The sequence below is a fragment of the Podarcis bocagei genome (assembly GCF_964188305.1).
Source record: "Podarcis bocagei genome assembly, chromosome: 2".
NCBI classification, from domain to species: Eukaryota; Metazoa; Chordata; class Lepidosauria; order Squamata; family Lacertidae; genus Podarcis; species Podarcis bocagei.
The window spans coordinates 92,007,660-92,027,546 of NC_138126.1; the positions used below are offsets into that span (position 1 = coordinate 92,007,660).

The 19,887-nt window shown below is 45.4% G+C and overlaps 1 protein-coding gene across 5 annotated transcripts in view; it reads left to right on the forward strand.

Annotated features, from left to right (window-relative positions):
- The window catches only part of NTN1 (netrin 1), a 143,034-nt gene that overhangs the window by 72,631 nt on the left and 50,516 nt on the right, over nt 1–19,887 (forward strand). For all 5 annotated transcript variants that reach the window (XR_014005283.1, XM_081184476.1, XM_081184475.1 and 2 more), the window contains exon 3: nt 16,790–16,978. Coding sequence is in view for 4 of the 5 variants with exons in the window: in XM_081184476.1 (XP_081040602.1) it covers nt 16,790–16,978 (189 nt within the window). In the remaining variant the exon portion in view is untranslated. The remainder of the gene's footprint in view (nt 1–16,789; nt 16,979–19,887) is intronic.

Here is a 19,887-nt window from a genome sequence, read left to right on the forward strand (position 1 = left end):
TGATTCCTTTTTGAAGATAGCAAACAAAAGGAAGGAAAGGGAGGACTGCTGATTTTAACACCCTGTGTTTCAGAATTGACTCTGGCAACACAGAGACTTTCCCTTTGCATCCATTCATGTTGACTTTCCGTGGTGCTATTCCGGGGTGGGACCTTGGCCTATGTCTTGCAGGTCGTTAGCTGATTGATCTTTTCTTGTTTGGATATGCTAGTGTTGGACTGAGGGATATGGTGAAGCATATATCGCAGCCCCACAATTCTCTCATTATTCACTGCATTCCCAATTTATGTTTGTACTCTCATAAGCAGAACTATGAGACTGGGTGCCTTTTCTTAGCTTACCAATTAAATTCCGTATGCCAGACGTGCAGTTCTTCTGCTCCTCATACTGTATTGGGTTCTAGAATTTTTGAATATCTTCACAGATGTGAAGCAGTGACCTTAGGTAATGAATTCTCACAAATATAAGGATACAGATTTGGCTTAAAGAGTCGTGGTGGTGCTGTTTTTATAAAAACATTGCTTTCGTTGATTTAAACTTAACAACACGACAAATATTATCAATAGCCAAAGCAAGTAGCAACATACATGTAGATCAGCATGTCAATCAGAAAAAAGTAACAGAGCCCATTACAGTACAACAGTGATATTGAAAGTTGGTGCAGAATGTCACAGGTGTGAGAAATCGTCAGTGTGGAATGTGTTGCTGAGGATTGACGGCCACTGCATTCCTGTGAATAAAGCTAATAAAAGGGAGCTACACTGATGGAATGAAAATGAAAGAATTAAAAATAGCCTTTCCTTTTATATATGAGGGATACATTTCATTCACAAAATGGTAAATTGTTTATTTAGATCATTTTATTTTGTTAACTGCTTTGAGGTTTGTTTTTACAATCAAATGGTTATATACATTTTATTAAACAAAATAAATTTTGAATCAAACCTCCCCTCCTTCAATATATCAAAAGGGGGCTATTTTTGCAATCCTGACAATGTACAGATTTTAAGGCAATGGATTTTAAGTGATGGAAAACTCAGAGATGCAATTAAAAATCTTTTTAAAACCCTGTCATTCTAGCATCACATGTACAGCACGTGAGCTATTCCTATTCTGATTTCAGCTTCATTGCCTGAAATGTGTTCAGCTTTATACTACCTGGGTTAATAAATTTGTCTCCTGGGGAAAAACCCACAAACCTCTTCAAAAACGCTTCTCTACCAAAATCATACCTGTATGTTTTTCCCTGCTGTGAAAATAGTAGCTTGAGGAGCAATTTTCACTGAGCATGGAGTAAAGAATTAACTCCTCCCTCCACATTATGGTTTTGAACCTCTACCCTGTTCACAAATTGCTGGCAAATTTACCCACAAACACTCCTGCCATGTTCCTCATCAACCTTGGTCCCCGTTTTCCTTTCCTTTCCTTTCCCTTCCTTTCCTTTCCTTTCTTTTTTGAAGGAAATTCAGTATCTTCCACTGGCAGTTTATTCTTCACTGTTTCACTCACTTTTTACGTTCTGTGAATTTTTAAACCTCTGCTTCTTTTTCTAACTAATAGGAAGAAGAGTTTCCCCCATTCTTTATTCTGATTTATCTATTTTTACACATTTTCTAAATATTATAGATGAATAGAAATATATTCTAAAATATAAATAGGTTTTTAAAAATATATCTATCATCTATCTATCGAGCTAGCTATCTAGCTATCTATCATCTATCAGCAATTCTCTTCTCTCTAGGTAGAACACATCCAGTCCTTTCAGCCATTTATTATCTCCAGTTGTCTTTGTTGCCTTGCATAGTAATACCAAATCTAAAAAGGGGTATAGATGTATTGTCATGTTTGTGGCGCCTTCCCCTCACATGTTGCATTTATTGCCTTCTCTTTTCTAGCTTTTTTTTGTAGATTATGAATCAAAAGGATTTGCTGGGATGTAGCTTACTGGACAACAGTAAGAGCCACATCCATTATTTGGCCAACTTACTTGCCTTCAGCTCTCCCCACTATTGGAAAGGCTGTAGCCTTTGGACTGAAAAAGGTTCCCCTCTCCTTCCCCATACTAACTAATCTTATAACATCAAGTATACAACACAAGTACATATACACACGTGCACTGAATCAGACCATTGGTCCGTCTCTAGCTCAATATTGGCTGCACTGACTGGCTATGGCTATGCAGGGTTTCAGACAGATAATTCTTCCCAGCCCTACTGAACCAGATGCTCTACCACTAAGCTGCAACCCTTCCCCAGACTGGTTTTAAAACAGTCACAGATATTTTTCAAAGCTTCATGAACTCACTTAAAGAAAGAAACAAACGAAGTGTGCATTTTAACATTCTGAAGTTTTCAAATTTGGATGAATAATATTGACAAATGCAAACATTTCAGAATTCATTCAGGCCTGCCCCACTTAGTGAGAGTCCAGATCCCACCCAGTTACTCCTTCCTTTCTCATATGATCTCTCGGGGGTTCTTAGTGTCCCAATGAACCTTTAGCGTCCTGTTAGAAAACTCTATCAAGGTTGACGTGCTCAGTAGCATCCAGCGCCTCTTGCATGGGGTAGGGAGTAGGCATGTGGAAAAACACAAAAGTTAAGCTTAGAGGAGTTACCACAGCAAACTCAACGGCTGGTCCTTTTTCTCTGATAATCAGCCACACTAGATGTCTGTGGAAAAGCATGAAACCCACATAATGGTTCTCATTGTTCAATATCCTGCCTGGCTCCTGAGACCCCCGCCCCATGCACACACTTTCACAGCAGGAGAATCAGCCACTGAATGATCCTTATCCTGGGCAAACAAATCATCTCCCACCCCCTGCTCCCAAGCTCCACCTTGGAAACTGGAGATCAAGCTTATTTTGGCCAAGTTGTACTACTGCAGCACAAACACTTGGTTTTGCTCTGTTGGGCAGAAACAAGCAGCTTGACCTGCCAACTGTTCCCTGGAGCCAGCTCTACATCTGAGGAAAAACCAGTGCTTCCCAAGAGCTGCAATCTGTCAAGCCTCTGTTAGCATGTCTGGCACATCAAGAGGCTGAGCTGAGGTTTGTAATTCATTGGCATCAGGAGGAGGACCCAGTAAGTGCTCCCAAAGAGCTCACACTGTGTTCTGTTTCCCTAGCACGAGTCAGGAGACCAGGCAGAGGGAAAGTTAGGGTTTTGCCAAGCTGACTGTGTGAAAAAGTCATTTCTGGTGTGTTAGTGGACATCTTTTGAGTCCCCACCCCCCACCCCAAGGCTGCAAGATTCATCTATAATGGCACAATGTTACACATCAGGTGAAGCTGCCAGTTCCCTCTCCTGGAAGCTGTTGTAACACCCATTCATTGGCAATACTTAACCACTGTACTTGGAATGAAGTGACATTTCTGCATTTACAGGGACCTGATTTTTGAGCTACATGCAGATTACATCTTAGTATTCCTTGCTCATTAAACTGCAGTAATTGTGGACCACAGACCCAATCTTACGTGTTTAGTTTGCTCACCTATATGAATTGGTTATTAGTAGATATCAAAGTGTGCCGGCAGGTTATCTCCACATATAGAATACAGTTGTACCTTGGAAGTCGAATGGAATCCATTCCTGAAGTCTGTTTGACTTCCAAAGTGATTGACTTCCAAATCGTGACTTCTGCAGCTCCTGCAGCCAATCGGAAGCCACGGAAGCCCCATCGGATGTTCAGCTTCCAAAAAAACGTTCGAAAACTGGATCAGTCACTTCTGGGTTTTGATTCTGGGTCCTGTGTGAGTGCCTGGAGGCGGTTGGAGGTTGGATGGCGGCTAACAGATTGAGGTTGAATCCTGACAAGACAGAAGTACTGTTTTTGGGGGACAGGAGGCGGGCAGGTGTGGAGGATTCCCTGGTCCTGAATGGGGTAACTGTGCCCCTGAAGGACCAGGTGCGCAGCCTGGGAGTCATTTTTGACTCACAGCTGTCCATGGAGGCACAGGTCAAATCTGTATCCAGGGCAGCTGTTTACCAGCTCCATCTGGTACGCAGGCTGAGACCCTATCTGCCTGCGGACTGCCTCGCCAGAGTGGTGCATGCTCTGGTTATCTCCCACTTGGATTACTGCAATGCGCTCTACGTGGGGCTACCTTTGAAGGTGACCCGGAAACTACAACTAATCCAGAACGCGGCAGCTAGACTGGTGACTGGGAGCGGCCGCAGAGACCACATAACACCAGTCTTGAAAGACCTACATTGGCTCCCAGTACGTTTCCGAGCACAATTCAAAGTGTTGGTGCTGACCTTTAAAGCCCTAAACGGCCTTGGTCCAGTATATCTGAAGGAGCGTCTCCACCCCCATCGTTCTTCCCGGACACTGAGGTCCAGCACCGAGGGCCTTCTGGCAGTTCCCTCACTGCGAGAAGCCAAGTTACAGGGAACCAGGCAGAAGGCCTTCTCGGTAGTGGCGCCTTCCCTGTGGAACACCCTCCCACCAGATGTCAAAGAGAACAACAGCTACCAGGCTTTTAGAAGACATCTGAAGGCAGCCCTGTTTCGGGAAGCTTTTAATGTTTGATGTATTATAGTATTTTAATATTCTTTTGGAAGCTGCCCAGAGTGGCTGGGGAAGCCCAGCCAGATGGGCGGGGTATAAATAATAAATTATTATTATTATTATTATTATTATTATTATTATTATTATTATTATTATTATTATTATTGATTGTTTGGGAGCCAAACCGTCAGAGTTCCAGGGTGTTCAACAACCAAGGTACAACTGTATAGTTTGAGCTTGAATCCCAACAAGATGGAGGCTCTGTGGATGAGTGGTTTTCAGGTCTGTGTCAGTTGGCTGTTCTGAACAAGGTTGCACTCCATCTGAAAGAGCAGATACATCACTTGTGGGTATTCCTATACATCTTTGTCACTGGAATGATATATTTGTCACTGGAGGCCCAAGCTAGGTGTGCTTTCTGACATCTTCAGCAGGTGTGACAACTTCAACCATTCCTTGATCAGGATAGCTTGACTAGGGTAGTCCAGGCATTGGTAATCCCCATATTTTTGTGATTGGAAGTTGTTTTAAACTGTTTTTTTAAAAATAATATATTTCACTGTTGTGATCTGCCCTGGGACCTTTGAGTGAAGGGCAGGTAATAAATAAACAAATAATATTGAATTGTTCTGTGTGATGCTTTCCTTAATGGCTGGTCCAGAAGCTGCAGCTGATGAAAACCTTTGCAGCAAGGTTGCTAAATTAATGGATGATTGGCCTATTAATAAATGCCTATTATCCATGTTGGGACGTGGGTGGCGCTGTGGGTAAAACCTCAGTGCTTAGGACTTGCCGATCGTATGGTCGACGGTTCGAATCCCCGCGGCGGGGTGAGCTCCCGTCTTTCGGTCCCAGCTCCTGCCCACCTAGCAGTTCGAAAGCACCCCCAAGTGCAAGTAGATAAATAGGTACCACTTTATAGCGGGAAGGCAAACGGCGTTTCCGTGTGCTGTGCTGGTGCTGGTTCGCCAGAGTAGCTTCATCACGCTGGCCCAGAAGTGTCCCCGGACAGCGCTGGCCCCCGGCCTCTTAAGTGAGATGGGCGCACAACCCTAGAGTCAGACACGACTGGCCCGTACGGGCAGGGGTACCTTTACCTTTACCTATTATCCATGTTGGCTATGGATACTCAAGGCAATATGGCTTCTTCATGCGCCCCCTCCATGAGAGGTCTGAAGGGTAGCAACAGGGTAATGGGCCATTTCTGCAGTGGCTCCACCATTTGTGGAATGATGGCCTGTCACCATCAGGTGCTGGACAAAAACTTTCCTGTATAACAAGGCCTTTGGCCTTTAACTATCTGTGGCCTTTTATAAGTGGATGGAATGTTTTTAATGTTTTGGTTTTAATGTGTCTATATGGGTGTTGTTTGCTTGTATGTAAGTTGCTTTAGGTTGCCTTGAGAACAAGAGAAAGGGACAGCTGTCACTGTCACCTACATGCCTTGACCGTAGGCTTCCTGGAAGCATCTGGTTGAGCATTCTTGGAAACAGGATGCTGGAGTTGGTAGATTTCTGGTCTAATCCAGGAAGGACCTCTTTTATGTTGCTTAACATCTTCATATTGAAACCATGGCAGCAGCCGTAACATTTCAAGCTCGGGGCTAAGGTGTGACCTTAAGAGTGAGATCAAAAATGAAAAAGCTCATAGCTCCCAAACTGTAGTCATTGCCCAGCCATTGGCTCACCCTGTGAGTCACTTCTATCCAGACTGGATTTGCAACATCCCATGGATAATGTGGTTCCTTTTCCAAGGTCTTATCCAAAGCTAAATAACATGAAAAGAGAACTGATTTTAATCTTACATAAAAAGAGCCTGTTGGATCAGGTCATTGGTCCATCTAATCCAGCTTCCTGTTTTCACAGTGGCCAATCAGATGCCTGTGGGAAACCTGCTAGCAGGAGTTCAGCACAAAAACACTCATTCCTCCTGTGATTTCCAACAACTGGTATACAGAGGCACACTGCCTCTGAGAATGGAGTTGGAGCATGGCCGTCATGCCTAGAAGCCATTGATAGCCTTATCCTTCATGAATTTGCCCCATCATTTTAAAAAGACACCCTAGTTATTGACCATCATTGACTACTGTAAGTGCTGGTGCCGGGCTATTTTGCGCCTTAGGCAAGACTAACTACTTGCACACCCCCCACACCCCAAATTGCTAACTTGAATTTTCAAAAAATGGATGTCTTGCAGAAAAAAGAAAAGCGAAAACCTTGAAACTGTGAAATTTATTTTAAATTGCAAGAATAAGTAATACAACAATCATTGATTATTTTTCTCGTATACAGAAGACAATGTTTTAGCACACAGGTCGTTTTGAATAATCTTGTGAATTGTGATGTTAAAATTTAAGTCTCTTAAAAGTTTCAATTTCAGGCACATCAATATCTCACTTTGTGTGCTGTGGCCTTTGCAAATTTTGTCACCAATTCCTTCTGGTCGAGTGGTGATGCTTGGGCATGTTCAGCTAATATAGCTGCCAAGTCAACTAGTCTCTTTCACAGTATTGCTGAGCATTAAAAGATTGCATCTGAGAAAAGCTTGCTGGAGTAAGATCACATTTGCTGCTCAGATAATAAAAGTGGGCAGGGAATATATAGCATTTCATGTATCTCTCTTGGCTGTTCCAGATTTGGTCCCCATGACCTCCAATGGTGAGGGGAACCAGAGAAAGGCTGCAGAGATTGGTTGAAGTGCATAACTCCAAGGCACAAAGGGGAGAATTATTTTTTAATACGTCTAAAAAAATGTGGGTAAAAGAATAGGTAGAAACAAATAATTCGGAAATAAGGTGATGAGAATCACAATCAAAAAAAGGTCTGCCTCTCATTATGAAATACAAAGATTTGGAAATTCTAAAAAAGAAAGTTTGATAGCATCAGCATGTGAGATTAACAAGAACAACCAGCAACAAATCTAGAATATAAAAGCCTTGAAAATATTTGGGAAGCAGGTAGAAGTTGTGTGCAGAGAGGTTCTGTTATGCCTGCAGCCAGAGAAAGCTGCAACAAAGATCTTAACCAGATAAGACTGTGATTGTACAGACAAATAGCTTAAGCGGACAAATTGTTCCCAAGTGGATTCCAATTGAGTGCTAAAAAAACATTTTGCAAGCCCTTAGGCATTTATTTCTAACTGGACATGCTGCTCTTCGCTTCCCCAACTAAAATAGGGATTTAATGCATTAACCTTGCATCAGGCTTGGCATCTGTATTATCTATAAGCCTAGTTTGCATGAAATGCTAAGCCAAACCATGGTTTAGTGCAAGCCAATTTGTCACTTGCAGGAGTGAACATCACAAAGTCTGTGTACCTCTCCCAGGTCCTCCTGTTGTTGTGCTATCAAGGTCTAAGACATGGTTTGGCTTAGCATCACGTCCAAGCCTTGGCATGTCATTTATCCCCCCTGGACAAACCACAAGGAGTTAAAAGAAAACAAAAGAACCCCCCCCCCAAAAAAAAAATATCTTGGCTCATATTGGACACAACCCTAAGCCAAGCTATGGTTTATCCCTGGGTAGCAAGGTAGTAGCAGAACTATAGGAGTGCAGGAACAGCCCATGTGCCCAGCTATGTAAGCAAGCAAGCATTTTTAGCAATATAATTGAGTGGGAAACTGTGGGAGGGGAAAGTGTCAAGCAACGCCAATCTCTAATTTGCTGCTTCAAATACCCACTTCAAAAAACTCTATTTTCTTAACCCCTCCATATCCACCCACCACATTTAAATGTGCAAAAAGCCCCTTGGCTTAGGAAGAAAATATCTTGTCAGATGCCACCCTGAGACTAATTTCTAATTGTTACATTTGTAAATCAGTATGTCTGCATTTGAACATCCAGAAAATAGGTGGGGTGACTATATTGGGGAAGGGGCAGTATAGGAGGCAATCTTTACTGACAGGTGGGATTTCTAGCCCTTGCAGAAAAGTTAAGAGAGCTGGAACATCCTCACCAATCCCCAAATCTGGACATGGAACTGCAGTGGTTGTGCATGAGCTCTTCTCTCATCATTCTGGAAATATACCAGGGCTTAGAGGAATAGGGGATTTTTGCTGGCTGAGTGGGAAGTGTAGTGCAGCTTGATTCTTACCCAGCCAACAGGGAGAGCTACCATGTGTTTTTGCTGCCCTTGCTCCCTTTAAAAGTGAAGGAAGCCTGATCACTGCCTTCTGGCACATTGTCTAACTAAGACCCTATTCCCCACTCCCCTAAGGTTGCTTTGGGGCATTGCTTAGTTCCTAAAGTCACCAGAAGGACAAGGAAAGGATTTGCCTGACTTTCTGAAAACCTAATCACTATCCCTTTCAGCTAATACATTTCATTCAGAGTAAGCATCTGATTTCCAATGTGTACATACATTCTCCATTTACCTGTTTTGTGGCAAGGGAAGGTAGCAAATGTGTTTGTGTTTTTTTTTAAAAAAGTGATGCTGTCTTTTAATTGCATTTTCCTATTCGCTAAAATATTGCAAAAGAGAAAGTAGATCTTTAAAGAAAAAAGAATGGGCCATCACCACCAACAAAGTGGACCTAAAAGAAAATAAGGCTCTCGCCAATGGGAGAGAAGCCAGTCTGATCTGTTACAGGAATCATGAAGTATGGGGAGGAGCCTCTTGTGAGACTTTCTCATTTCAAAACACTTAAAACTATACAACTTTTAGAAGACATCTGAAGGTAGCCCTGTATAGGGAAGTTTCTAATGTTGGATGTTTTATTATGTTTTTAATAGTTGTTGGAAGCTGCCCAGAGTGGCTGGGACAATCCAGTCAGCAGAGTATATTATTATTATTAGGAGTAGTAGTTGTAGTAGTAGTAGTATTACACTTGTGAGATGTAGATGCACTACCCCAAAGCAAGCTGCTCCACTCTTCTGGAATTGTTTCCCCCCCCCCAACTCCTGTGGGTTCCCTGTGTTCCCTTGAACAAAATGGAACAGCTACAGAAGCAGTTGTTCAGCAGCAGCATGTTTACCAGAGCCATTAGAATTCAGCAGCTAAGGAGGAAAGCCATAATTGCATCACGTCCGGCCTTCCAAGGGAATGGTACATGGGAGCGATAGGATGTAACTCTGCTCCTCCTGGGCCTCTTCCAGCCTTTACTCTTTAGTTGTTTCTCTTTTTTATTAAATGTGCCAATGGCATTCATTCTCTTTTTTTGGAAGTTACTGTAATGGTAAGAGTATTTCTTAGCAAGTCCAATTCTTCCACGGGGCATCATAAAGCACAGCAGGCTAACAAGCATAATTGCCAATGAGTGCTGGCTGGAGGCCAGGCCAACCCAGCGGCAGGATTTTCAGAAGCTGGGCATTCAGGGACAGGGCGAAGACAATGGTTTCTAATCCATCCATCTCCACTCCTAATGAAATTAGAGCCTGTATGAGCTGCCGTTCCAATGGTGCCAGCATGGTTTGCAGGGCCTGGTTTCTGCATACAGGTGCATGGTGAAGGCAGGAAATAAGCAGCTACAAGAGTGTCTGCTTTGGATCTAAAGCAGCTAGGATGTGTTGTAATGTGTGGTACAGGACAATGGTGGCAGAACCCCAGACACAACAAAACCCCTGCGAGTTGGCACAGTAGAGCAGCCTCCCAGTGATTACTTGAGCGATAAGGAAGCAGAAACCTTGCTGCATTCCAAACCAGGATTAGAAATAAGAGAGGAGACGAGATGCAGACAGCTTTTCTGCCAGGCTGGATACTTTATACTGTTTTATGAGTGCTTTGTGTACGCGGTTTAGATATTTTCTAAGATGGAGCGTGCATCTATAGGCAGGAATTCAATCACTACAGCTGGGGAAGGAAACCTGTGGCCTTCCTGATGTTGCTGGATTATAACTCCCTGCAACCAGCCTTGCTGATGGTCAGGGATGATAGGGGCTGTTGTCCGGCAGAACCTGGGCCCCCACAAGTTCCCCAACTATGGACAAAAACCAAGCAGGCAGGGCAAGAATGGATGACACCAGAGCTTGCGTGAGAGAAGGTGAAGTTCTACTCTTGCTGTTACTTCTGTTACTTTCTTGTGGGCAGAATAGAACAACAAACTTTGGCTACAGCTTTTTACTACAGTGTTATCAATGGGACTTTTAACCTTGACTAATTGTATCTGAATTGTTGTTTGCTGGTCTGTAGCACTGATAACAAATCCTACCCATTGCATATGGCCTATTGTGCTAGGACTGAATTTAGTAGGCTAGGTTTGGTTGGTGTGTGTGCATATGTTGGGGGAGAACCTGACTCACATTTGCTCTGGGATCTATAAATCCTCTCCCCAGCTCTATGCCGAAGGAAAATAATCAACATTTTTATTGGCCCAGGTCCTAACATATTTTCTCCTCCCTCCCTCCTATGCCTGGAATGGTTTTTAAACTTTTAAAATTGGGTAGCATTTCCTTTGCTAAAAACGCTACTTCTTACTTCAAGCGACTGGTTGGTTGCTTTGGGATTGAAGGGCACCTGTTTAAGACCCAGCAGACTTCGTAATATTGGTAAAAGAAACCAACATGTATTATGTAATTTACTTTAAAGTTTTATCACAAGATAAAAGCAAATAACTCCTCTTTCTTCTCAGTTGCCATAGACGTGGCACACAGATAAACCTCTGGGATAGCTCAGTTGGTAGAGCCTGAGACTCTTAATCTCAGGGTTGTGGGTTTGAGCCCCACACTGAAGCAAAAGATTCCTGCATTGCAGGGGGTTGGACAAAATGACCCTCTATTATTATTCTTTTAACAATATTCTATTATTATACTATTTCAATAAGAGATAGTTTGGCAGTCCACATTAGAGTTATATAATAATAATAATAATAATAATAATTTATTTATACCCCGCCCATCTGGCTGGGCCTCCCCAGCCACTCTGGGCGGCTTCCATAAAAACCAGAAATACAGTAAAATGTCACACGTTAAAAACTTCCCTGAACAGGGCTGCCTTAAGATGTCTCCTGAATGTCAGGTAGTTGTTTATCGCTTTGACATCTGCTGGAAGGGCGTTCCACAGGGCGGGCGCCACTACCGAGAAGGCCCTCTGCCTGGTTCCCTGTAGCTTTGCTTCTCGCAGTGAGGGAACCGCCAGAAGGCCCTCGGCGCTGGACCTCAGCGTCCGGGCAGACTGATGGGGGTGGAGACGCTCCTTCAGGTATACTGGACCGAGGCCGTTTAGGGCTTTAAAGGTCAGCACCAACACTTTGAATTGTGCTCGGAAACGTACTGGGAGCCAATGCAGGTCTTTCAAGACCGGTGTTATATGGTCTCGGCGGCCGCTCCCAGTCACCAGTCTAGCTGCCGCATTCTGGATTAGTTGTAGTTTCCGCGTCACCTTCAAAGGTAGCCCCACGTAGAGCGCATTGCAGTAGTCCAAGCGGGAGATAACCAGAGCATGCACCACTCTGGCGAGACAGTCCGCAGGCAGATAGGGTCTCAGCCTACGTACCAGATGGAGTTGGTAAACAGCTGCCCTGGACACAGATTTGACCTGTGCCTCCATGGACAGCTGTGAGTCCAAAATGACTCCCAGGCTGCGCACCTGGTCCTTCAGGGGCACAGTTACCCCATTCAGGACCAGGGAATCCTCCACACCTGCCCGCCTCCTGTCCCCCAAAAACAGTACTTCTGTCTTGTCAGGATTCAACCTCAATCTGTTAGCCGCCATCCATCCTCCAACCGCCTCCAGACACTCACACAGGACCTTCACCGCCTTCACTGGTTCTGATTTAAAAGAGAGGTAGAGCTGGGTGTCATCCGCATACTGATGAACACCCAGCCCAAACCTCCTGATGATCTCTCCCAGCGGCTTCATATAGATGTTAAAAAGCATGGGGGAGAGGACAGAACCCTGAGGCACCCCACAAGTGAGGGCCCAAGGGTCTGAACACTCATCCCCCACCACCACTTTCTGAACACGGCCCAGGAGGAAGGAGCGGAACCACTGTATAACAGTGCCCCCAGCTCCCAGCCCCTCAAGACGGTCCAGAAGGATGCTATGGTCGATGGTATCAAACGCCGCTGAGAGATCCAGCAGAACTAGGAAACAGCTCTCACCTTTGTCCCTAGCCCGCCGGAGATCATCAACCAGTGCGACCAAGGCAGTTTCAGTCCCATGATGAGGCCTGAATCCCGACTGGAAGGGATCCAAATGGTCCGCTTCTTCCAGGCGTGCCTGGAGTTGTTCAGCAACCACTCGCTCAATCACCTTGCCCAGGAATGGAAGATTTGAGACTGGGCGATAGTTGGCCATCGTGGCCGCATCTAAAGATGGTTTTTTAAGAAGCGGTTTAATAACCGCCTCTTTCAGCGGGTCTGGGAAGGCTCCCTCACGGAGGGAAGCATTCACCACCCCACGAAGCCCATCGCCCAGTCCTTCCCGGCTAGCTTTTATAAGCCAGGATGGGCAAGGATCCAGGAGACAGGTGGTTGGTTTCACTCGTCCAAGCAGCCTGTCCACATCCTCGGAGGTAACAGGTTGAAATTGATCCCACTCAACTTGACTAGACAGAACTCTAGCACTCTCCCGCCCCGGCCCTGCTCCCACGGTGGAGTCTACTTCTTCCCGAATCTGGGCGATTTTATCTGCAAAAAACTTTGCAAAATCATTGCAGGAGAACATGTGGCCCGTACTGGGCCCCGATGTTGCAGGTGGTTCCGCTAAATTGTGAACCACCTGAAAAAGTCTCCTGCTGCTGTTTTCTGCAGATGCAATAGAGGCGGTGAAGAAATTCTTCTTCGCCGTCGCTATCGCCACTTGGTAGGCTCGACGTTGAGCTCTAACCTGTGTCCGGTCAGATTCGGAATGAGTTATCCGCCACCGGCGCTCTAGCCGTTTCAACGATTGTTTCATTGCCCTCAGATCCGTGGAAAACCACGGGGCTGTCCGGGCTCCATGCAATCGGAGAGGGCGCTTCGGAGCCAAACAGTCAATAGCCCTGGTTAACTCCACATTCCAGCGGGCCACCAGGGAATCGGCTGAAAGGCCATCAACATGGGATAAAGCATCCCCTACCACTCTCTGGAAACCATTTGGATCCATTAAGTGGCGGGGGCGGACCATCCGAATTGGTCCCACCTCCCTGCAGAGGGGATGGGTCGCAGAGAAGTCCAGTTGCACCAGGAAGTGATCTGACCATGGCACTTCTTTCATTTCGCTTTTACTTAGTGTCAGATCACCAACATCCATAGAGGTAAACACCAGGTCCAAGGCATGTCCACGGCTATGGGTTGGGCCAGACTTATTCAGGGACAGCCCCATGGAGGCCATGCTTTCCACGAAGTCCCGAGCGGCCCCTTGTAAGGTCGTGTCGGCATGGATGTTAAAATCCCCTAGGACGACCAGGCTGGGTGTCTCCAGGAGAACATCCGCCACGACCTGAAGCAGCTCGGGCAGGGAATCCTTGGTGCAGCGGGGAGGTCGGTACACCAAAAGGAATCCTGTACTGCCCCTATTGCCCAACTTCCAGAACATGCACTCAGAAAACTGGGTCTTCCCAATAGGACGCCTGGTGCAAACTAATGACTTCCTAAAAATCACTTCAACCCCCCCTCCCCGCCCACGTGACCTGGGTTGCTGTGCGTAAGAGAAACCTGGTGGACAAGCAGCGGCAAGGACAGGCCCATCTGCTTCATCCAACCAAGTCTCTGTTACACATGCCAGGTCAAATCCTCCATCCATGATCAAGTCATGGATGGCAGTGGTCTTACGAATCATTGACCTGGCATTGCACAGCAGCACCTTCAGGTCACGTGGGTATCCCTTGCTGATTCTAGTATCCATCCGGACAGGACCAGACCCGGAGGCAGGGATAGTCCTCAGACAACGACTAAACCTGCCTCCTCTGTAATGACATGGTCTGGTCTTAGCGTAACTCCTCCTCCTACCCGTGATCACTGAGATCGGTTGTCCCAGTGCATCCCCCCCTGTGGAACATGCCCCAGCCATTTTGTGGGCTGGGGCCCACTCCCCGGCAGCCCTGAACCCTCCCCCTAAAAACAAAATAACACCTTAAACAAACAAACAAAACCAATAAAACAATACAAACAAAAAAAATGTAAAAATTACAAAAACATCAAAATAAAAAAAATAATAATTCCCCAAGCCCAACCAAACATCCATCCCACCCCCACCCCCCACATACAAAAAATCCAAAGAAAATTTTTAAAAACATTTTAAAAACACTCTGTGCCTCTCCGGCAGTAACAACTGTCCTAGTGAGGCCTGTCAGGCCCCGCCCCGGGCCAGGTGGTAAGTGGCAGGGAGGAGCAGGGCCCTCAGGCACTCACTCAGGGGACTCCTCCTGGGCAGCAGGCAGCAAGCAGCACGCAGTCCTTGTGAGGCTTCAGGCCCCGCCCCAGGCCAGATGGTAAGTGGCAAAAGCAGGGCCCACAAGCACTCACTCAGGGAGTCTTCCTGGGCAGCAGGCAGCAAGCAGCACGCAGTCCTTGTGAGGCCCCAGGCCCCGCCCCAAGCCAGATGGTAAGTGGCAAAAGCAGGGCCCACAAGCACTCACTCAGGGAGTCTTCCTGGGCAGCAGGCCGCAAGCAGCACGCAGTCCTTATGAGGCCCCAGGCCCTGCCCCAAGCCAGATGGTAAGTGGCAGAAAGGAGCAGGGCCCACAAGCACTCACTCAGGGAGTCTTCCTGGGCAGCAGGCCGCAAGCAGCACGCAGTCCTTATGAGGCCCCAGGCCCCGCCCCAGGCCAGATGGTAAGTGGCAGAAAGGAGCAGGGCCCTCAGGCACTCACTCAGGGAGTCTTCCTGGGCAGCAGGCCGCAAGCAGCACGCTGTCCTTATGAGGCCCCAGGCCCCGCCCCAAGCCAGATGGTAAGTGGCAAAAGCAGGGCCCACAAGCACTCACTCAGGGAGTCTTCCTGGGCAGCAGGCAGCAAGCCGCACGCAGTCCTTATGAGGCCCCAGGCCCCGCCCCAGGCCAGATGGTAAGTGGCAGAAAGGAGCAGGGCCCTCAGGCACTCACTCAGGGAGTCTTCCTGGGCAGCAGGCCGCAAGCAGCACGCAGTCCTTGTGAGGCCCCAGGCCCCGCCCCAAGCCAGATGGTAAGTGGCAAGAGCAGGGCCCACAAGCACTCACTCAGGGGAGTCTTCCTGGGCAGCAGGCAGCAAGCAGCACGCAGTCCTTGTGAGGCCCCAGGCCCCGCCCCAAGCCAGATGGTAAGTGGCAAAAGCAGGGCCCACAAGCACTCACTCAGGGAGTCTTCCTGGGCCTATGACCACTTAACACACCCACCCACCCACCCACCAAGAAGCTACATTGCAATTCTTAGGACTGAAATGTGATAATTAAGCAAATATAATGCCTTAATCTCCAACCAGCTGTATCAGGTAAATAAAGGAATAGGATTTTTCTCTTTCAAACCAAACTGAGAAACGATGAGCCATGAGACCTTCATGATCAACCAGGAAGTCCAGGTGTGGATTTGCAGTGTTTGTTAGACATAGATGCATCTGTCAATTTTGATGTATCTTCATTTCTCATTATTTATTTGTTTATTAATGAATGAATGAATGAATGAATTGATTCCTATGAAGCATCCAGAGGTGATGCCACAATACAGTAAAATCATATATAAAGCACTTGCATATATGAAAACAGTTTCAACAATTGCATATATAAAAGCAATTTCACATCCAATGCAGATACTGATTAGGATTATTAAAAAAAACCCCACACCTTCACTTAGAAAGCTTGTTGAAAGAGGAAACTCTTCAACTGGCACCAAAAGGACAGTAAGAGCAGCACCTGTCTTCTTTGTAAGCCAGAACCTAAATGAATGAGTGTAGATAAATCTTTTCATCCAAGAGTACTTGCAGCTGTTGCACCACAACCCTTTTGATCATACTGGATTAGTGTGAAATCAAAATCCTGGTGACTTGGTTGACACCAGAATTTTCTGTGGGAATGAAAATTGGAGCCTTGTGTAGTTCGGATTTAATTTATAAATTGTGATTTTGAATTGGTACAAACAATTTATATGCTTAAAATGTGTCTTGTGTTTTCCATGAGAAAACAGAAACTCAGGTATTCATACTACCTTGGTTGGCCCTGCCAAACATTTCCAGCTATAAGTTTTCTTGTATTATTTCCTTCTATACTCTGAATAGCAGGGATGTCAACTTTAGGGCTTAGGACACGCTTAAGGTGTTCTCAGGTTTGCTCAGATATATTAAGGACAAGTATGTATCACTTTTGTCAAGGGTAATCCTAAATGAGTGCCATAGTCCACAGGCAGCAACATTTCTTCTCTCTCTCTTTTTTTGTCTCCTTTCTTTTCAGCTTGCAACTGCAACCTACATGCCAGAAGGTGCCGTTTTAATATGGAACTCTACAAATTATCTGGTCGCAAGAGTGGAGGTGTCTGCCTTAATTGCCGCCACAACACAGCAGGTCGTCACTGTCACTACTGTAAGGAAGGGTACTATCGGGACATGACCAAACCAATCACCCACAGGAAAGCATGCAAAGGTATGTGTGTCAGGGTAGCAGAAGCCAGGGGAACAGCAACAGGTTTACTAATGCCTTTCCTTCTCTGCCCTATCTGTAAGTGTTTTCTTTCCAACAGTCTTTGGTATGTTCATTCAGAACTAAGCTCCACTGAGTCCAATGGGGCACATATTTCTGGGTAAATGTGCATAAGATGGCAGACTTATTGTCTGCTTCCAGCCTATTTAATATTACAAATTGCATCGAATTCTCTGGACTCTTTTGCCTCTCCTCTTTTTCTTCTTCACAGCCACACTCATGGGTTGAGAGTGGGGGAATTAAAGGAAAAAGCCAGGCACAAACAGAGCAATCACACCTCTTCAGAGCCTGATTTGTGTCTACACAGCTGGTCTTATGGTACTGATAAAGGAGCTACGGCTCATAATCTTGGATATACTATCCATTACTGAGCTTACTATAAAGAACTGAAGCTGAAAAAGTGAGTTGCTTATTATACACTGATCCCTCTATGTGGCAGCTTAGGCTTGCAACACTTGGAGGAAAGGGTCTTAAGGGGGGGGGGGTTTGAACACAAACTACACGTTTCTAGCAGTCTATCATGGGAAAGAAGACATATATTGCATGAAAGGAGGAAACATACTAATATCCTAATTTTAAAATGGTTCCTACAACTTTTCCCCCCTGTCTGGCATGCCGAAAAAAGTGTAGCTATCTAATGATGACAGTGTTAGGTAGACACTGTTTTTGCAGGACCTGGATCTTGGAGTCCTCAGGGCTGGCTTGTCCAGATGTACATGCTCAAAAGCAGGGATGCACTTAGGTAATGTTAGTCTTTGAACTTAATAGTCTTAGGTGCCTAAAACCCCCTCCTTCATTTTTTGTAATGTGTGTTACTTCAATGATTTCACAACTTGAGAAACCTACTGTTCTGCATTTGGGAGCCATCCTGTTCATTCTACTGAACAGGGCCCTGGATCTCTGCTCCCAGAGTCTTGTCATGATGGCACCATGCTTGAAAATCTATTTTTGTTCCTCTTTAAGTAAGCAGCACAGCCCCTTTTGCAAGCTTGGGGTGTTATTCTGGTTAATAAAAAACACACTGAATCATTTCATGGTTTTAATTCTGGGTGTCACTGGTGAAGCCGTGGGTATTGATTGATTCTGGTGTGGGGAATCCTAGGCCACAATACACCTCTCTCTCTCCCTCTCCTACACTGCCCATGCAGGCTGTCCATCAATATGGCACCTGAGGATTATTCTGCTCTCTAGTTCTGGCTGGCTCTGTGACCAAGAATCACAGTAGTAGTGATAGCAGCAGCAGCAGCAGCTTCTCCCTACCTTTGTGTTCTCAACAGTGCTTTCTTCCAGTTTTTCCCTACTTTTGTTCAGGATTTGGATGATTCATAGTAGGTGAGGGAGAAACTGTCAGGAACTAGAGCTGGAATCTTACTCCTGAGAGAAACAATCCAGCTTCGAACCTCTCTCTCTCTCTTTTTGCCTGTTGGACTGTGGGAGAATTGGAGCAGCCCAAGGGATTGACCCCAGCTCCGCTTCCATGGGAGATGTGTGAGCTTGTGCAAACCTTTACAGACCTCCCTCCCCTTTGAAAGGTATGGAATTTAGCTGTATGAGAAGCTGGTCCTGCAACTGCTATTACAGGAAAGAGATCTGGGCAGTTCAGTTCTGAAAGCTCCACTTGTCTGGACTATGTGCTATGTCCAAGAAACCATAATGCTTTCAGGATTTTTAAGGGGGGGGGGGAGAGAGATCAGAAGTCTGTTTTGTTCAACTTGTCACAGCTTATCAGCCTTTCCCCCTCCTCTTCGCTCCCCCCCTCCTCACCATTCCCGCCCTTCAAACGCATAAGCACAGGCACACATGCAGAAACGTTGAATGGCTCAGAGCAGCTATTCAGAACACGTGTGACTAGACAAGTAAAAACAAAGAAGTGGAAAAGGGACCTCAGACATAGGAGAAGAAAGACAAAGGTGTGAATGGATTGTTGAGGTTATTCAGATCAGCATATGGGCCTCTCACATCAAAACAAAAGCTCGCCTTCCCTCCCCTTCCCACAGGTGTGCATACCAGCAAACACTGGGCTCCATTCAATAGGCTTAGTATCTGGGAAGACAAAGACTATTTCTTTTGCAAATACACATAGACACAGATCTACCATGCATACACACAGAGAGACAAATATATCCCTAATCCATATGAAAACAGCTTTATTATCTGGACAAAATAATAGAAAGCTAAAATTTCCCTTCATTGAGTGGCTCATCATTCAGTACTTGGCAAAACCCTACAAAGCAAAGTAAGTTTATTTACAATCAAGGATTTTATTTATCCGTTACTGAGTTTCTACCCCAGATTCATTTTCCAAGATGATGTAAAAATGTGCAGTTGCACATATGAAAACTGGAGTTCAGTGGAAAAGAAACAGGAACTTAAAAGACAATGGCAGCCAAGCCATTCCTACAAAGCCTTTGGGGCAACCCAGATAATAAGAATAACAACAGTAATGATAATGATGATGATGATGATGATGATGATGATGATGATGATGATTTCTTCCTGTCAACAGGAGGATTTATACAAAATCTACTTATCTACCTATGTGCTCCATCTTTTAAAATTTGAATGTTTGCTATGCATTAGATGCAAAATCTGTTCAGCATCAACAGAAGAGATAAAAGGCTAGATAAGACAATGCTACCCACACTAAAGTTAAGCATGTTCTGTCTCCTAACTGTAAATGAATGCAAAAGTGAAGGGGAAGGAGGCTGTAAATCAGTGCATTCAGAAGGTTCCTGGTTTAATCCCTGGCATCTAGGCATCTCTACGTAGGGCTAGAAAAGATTCCTTACCTGAAATCATGGAGAGCTGCTTCCTGTCAGTACTAACAGTACATGACTAGATGGACCAATGGT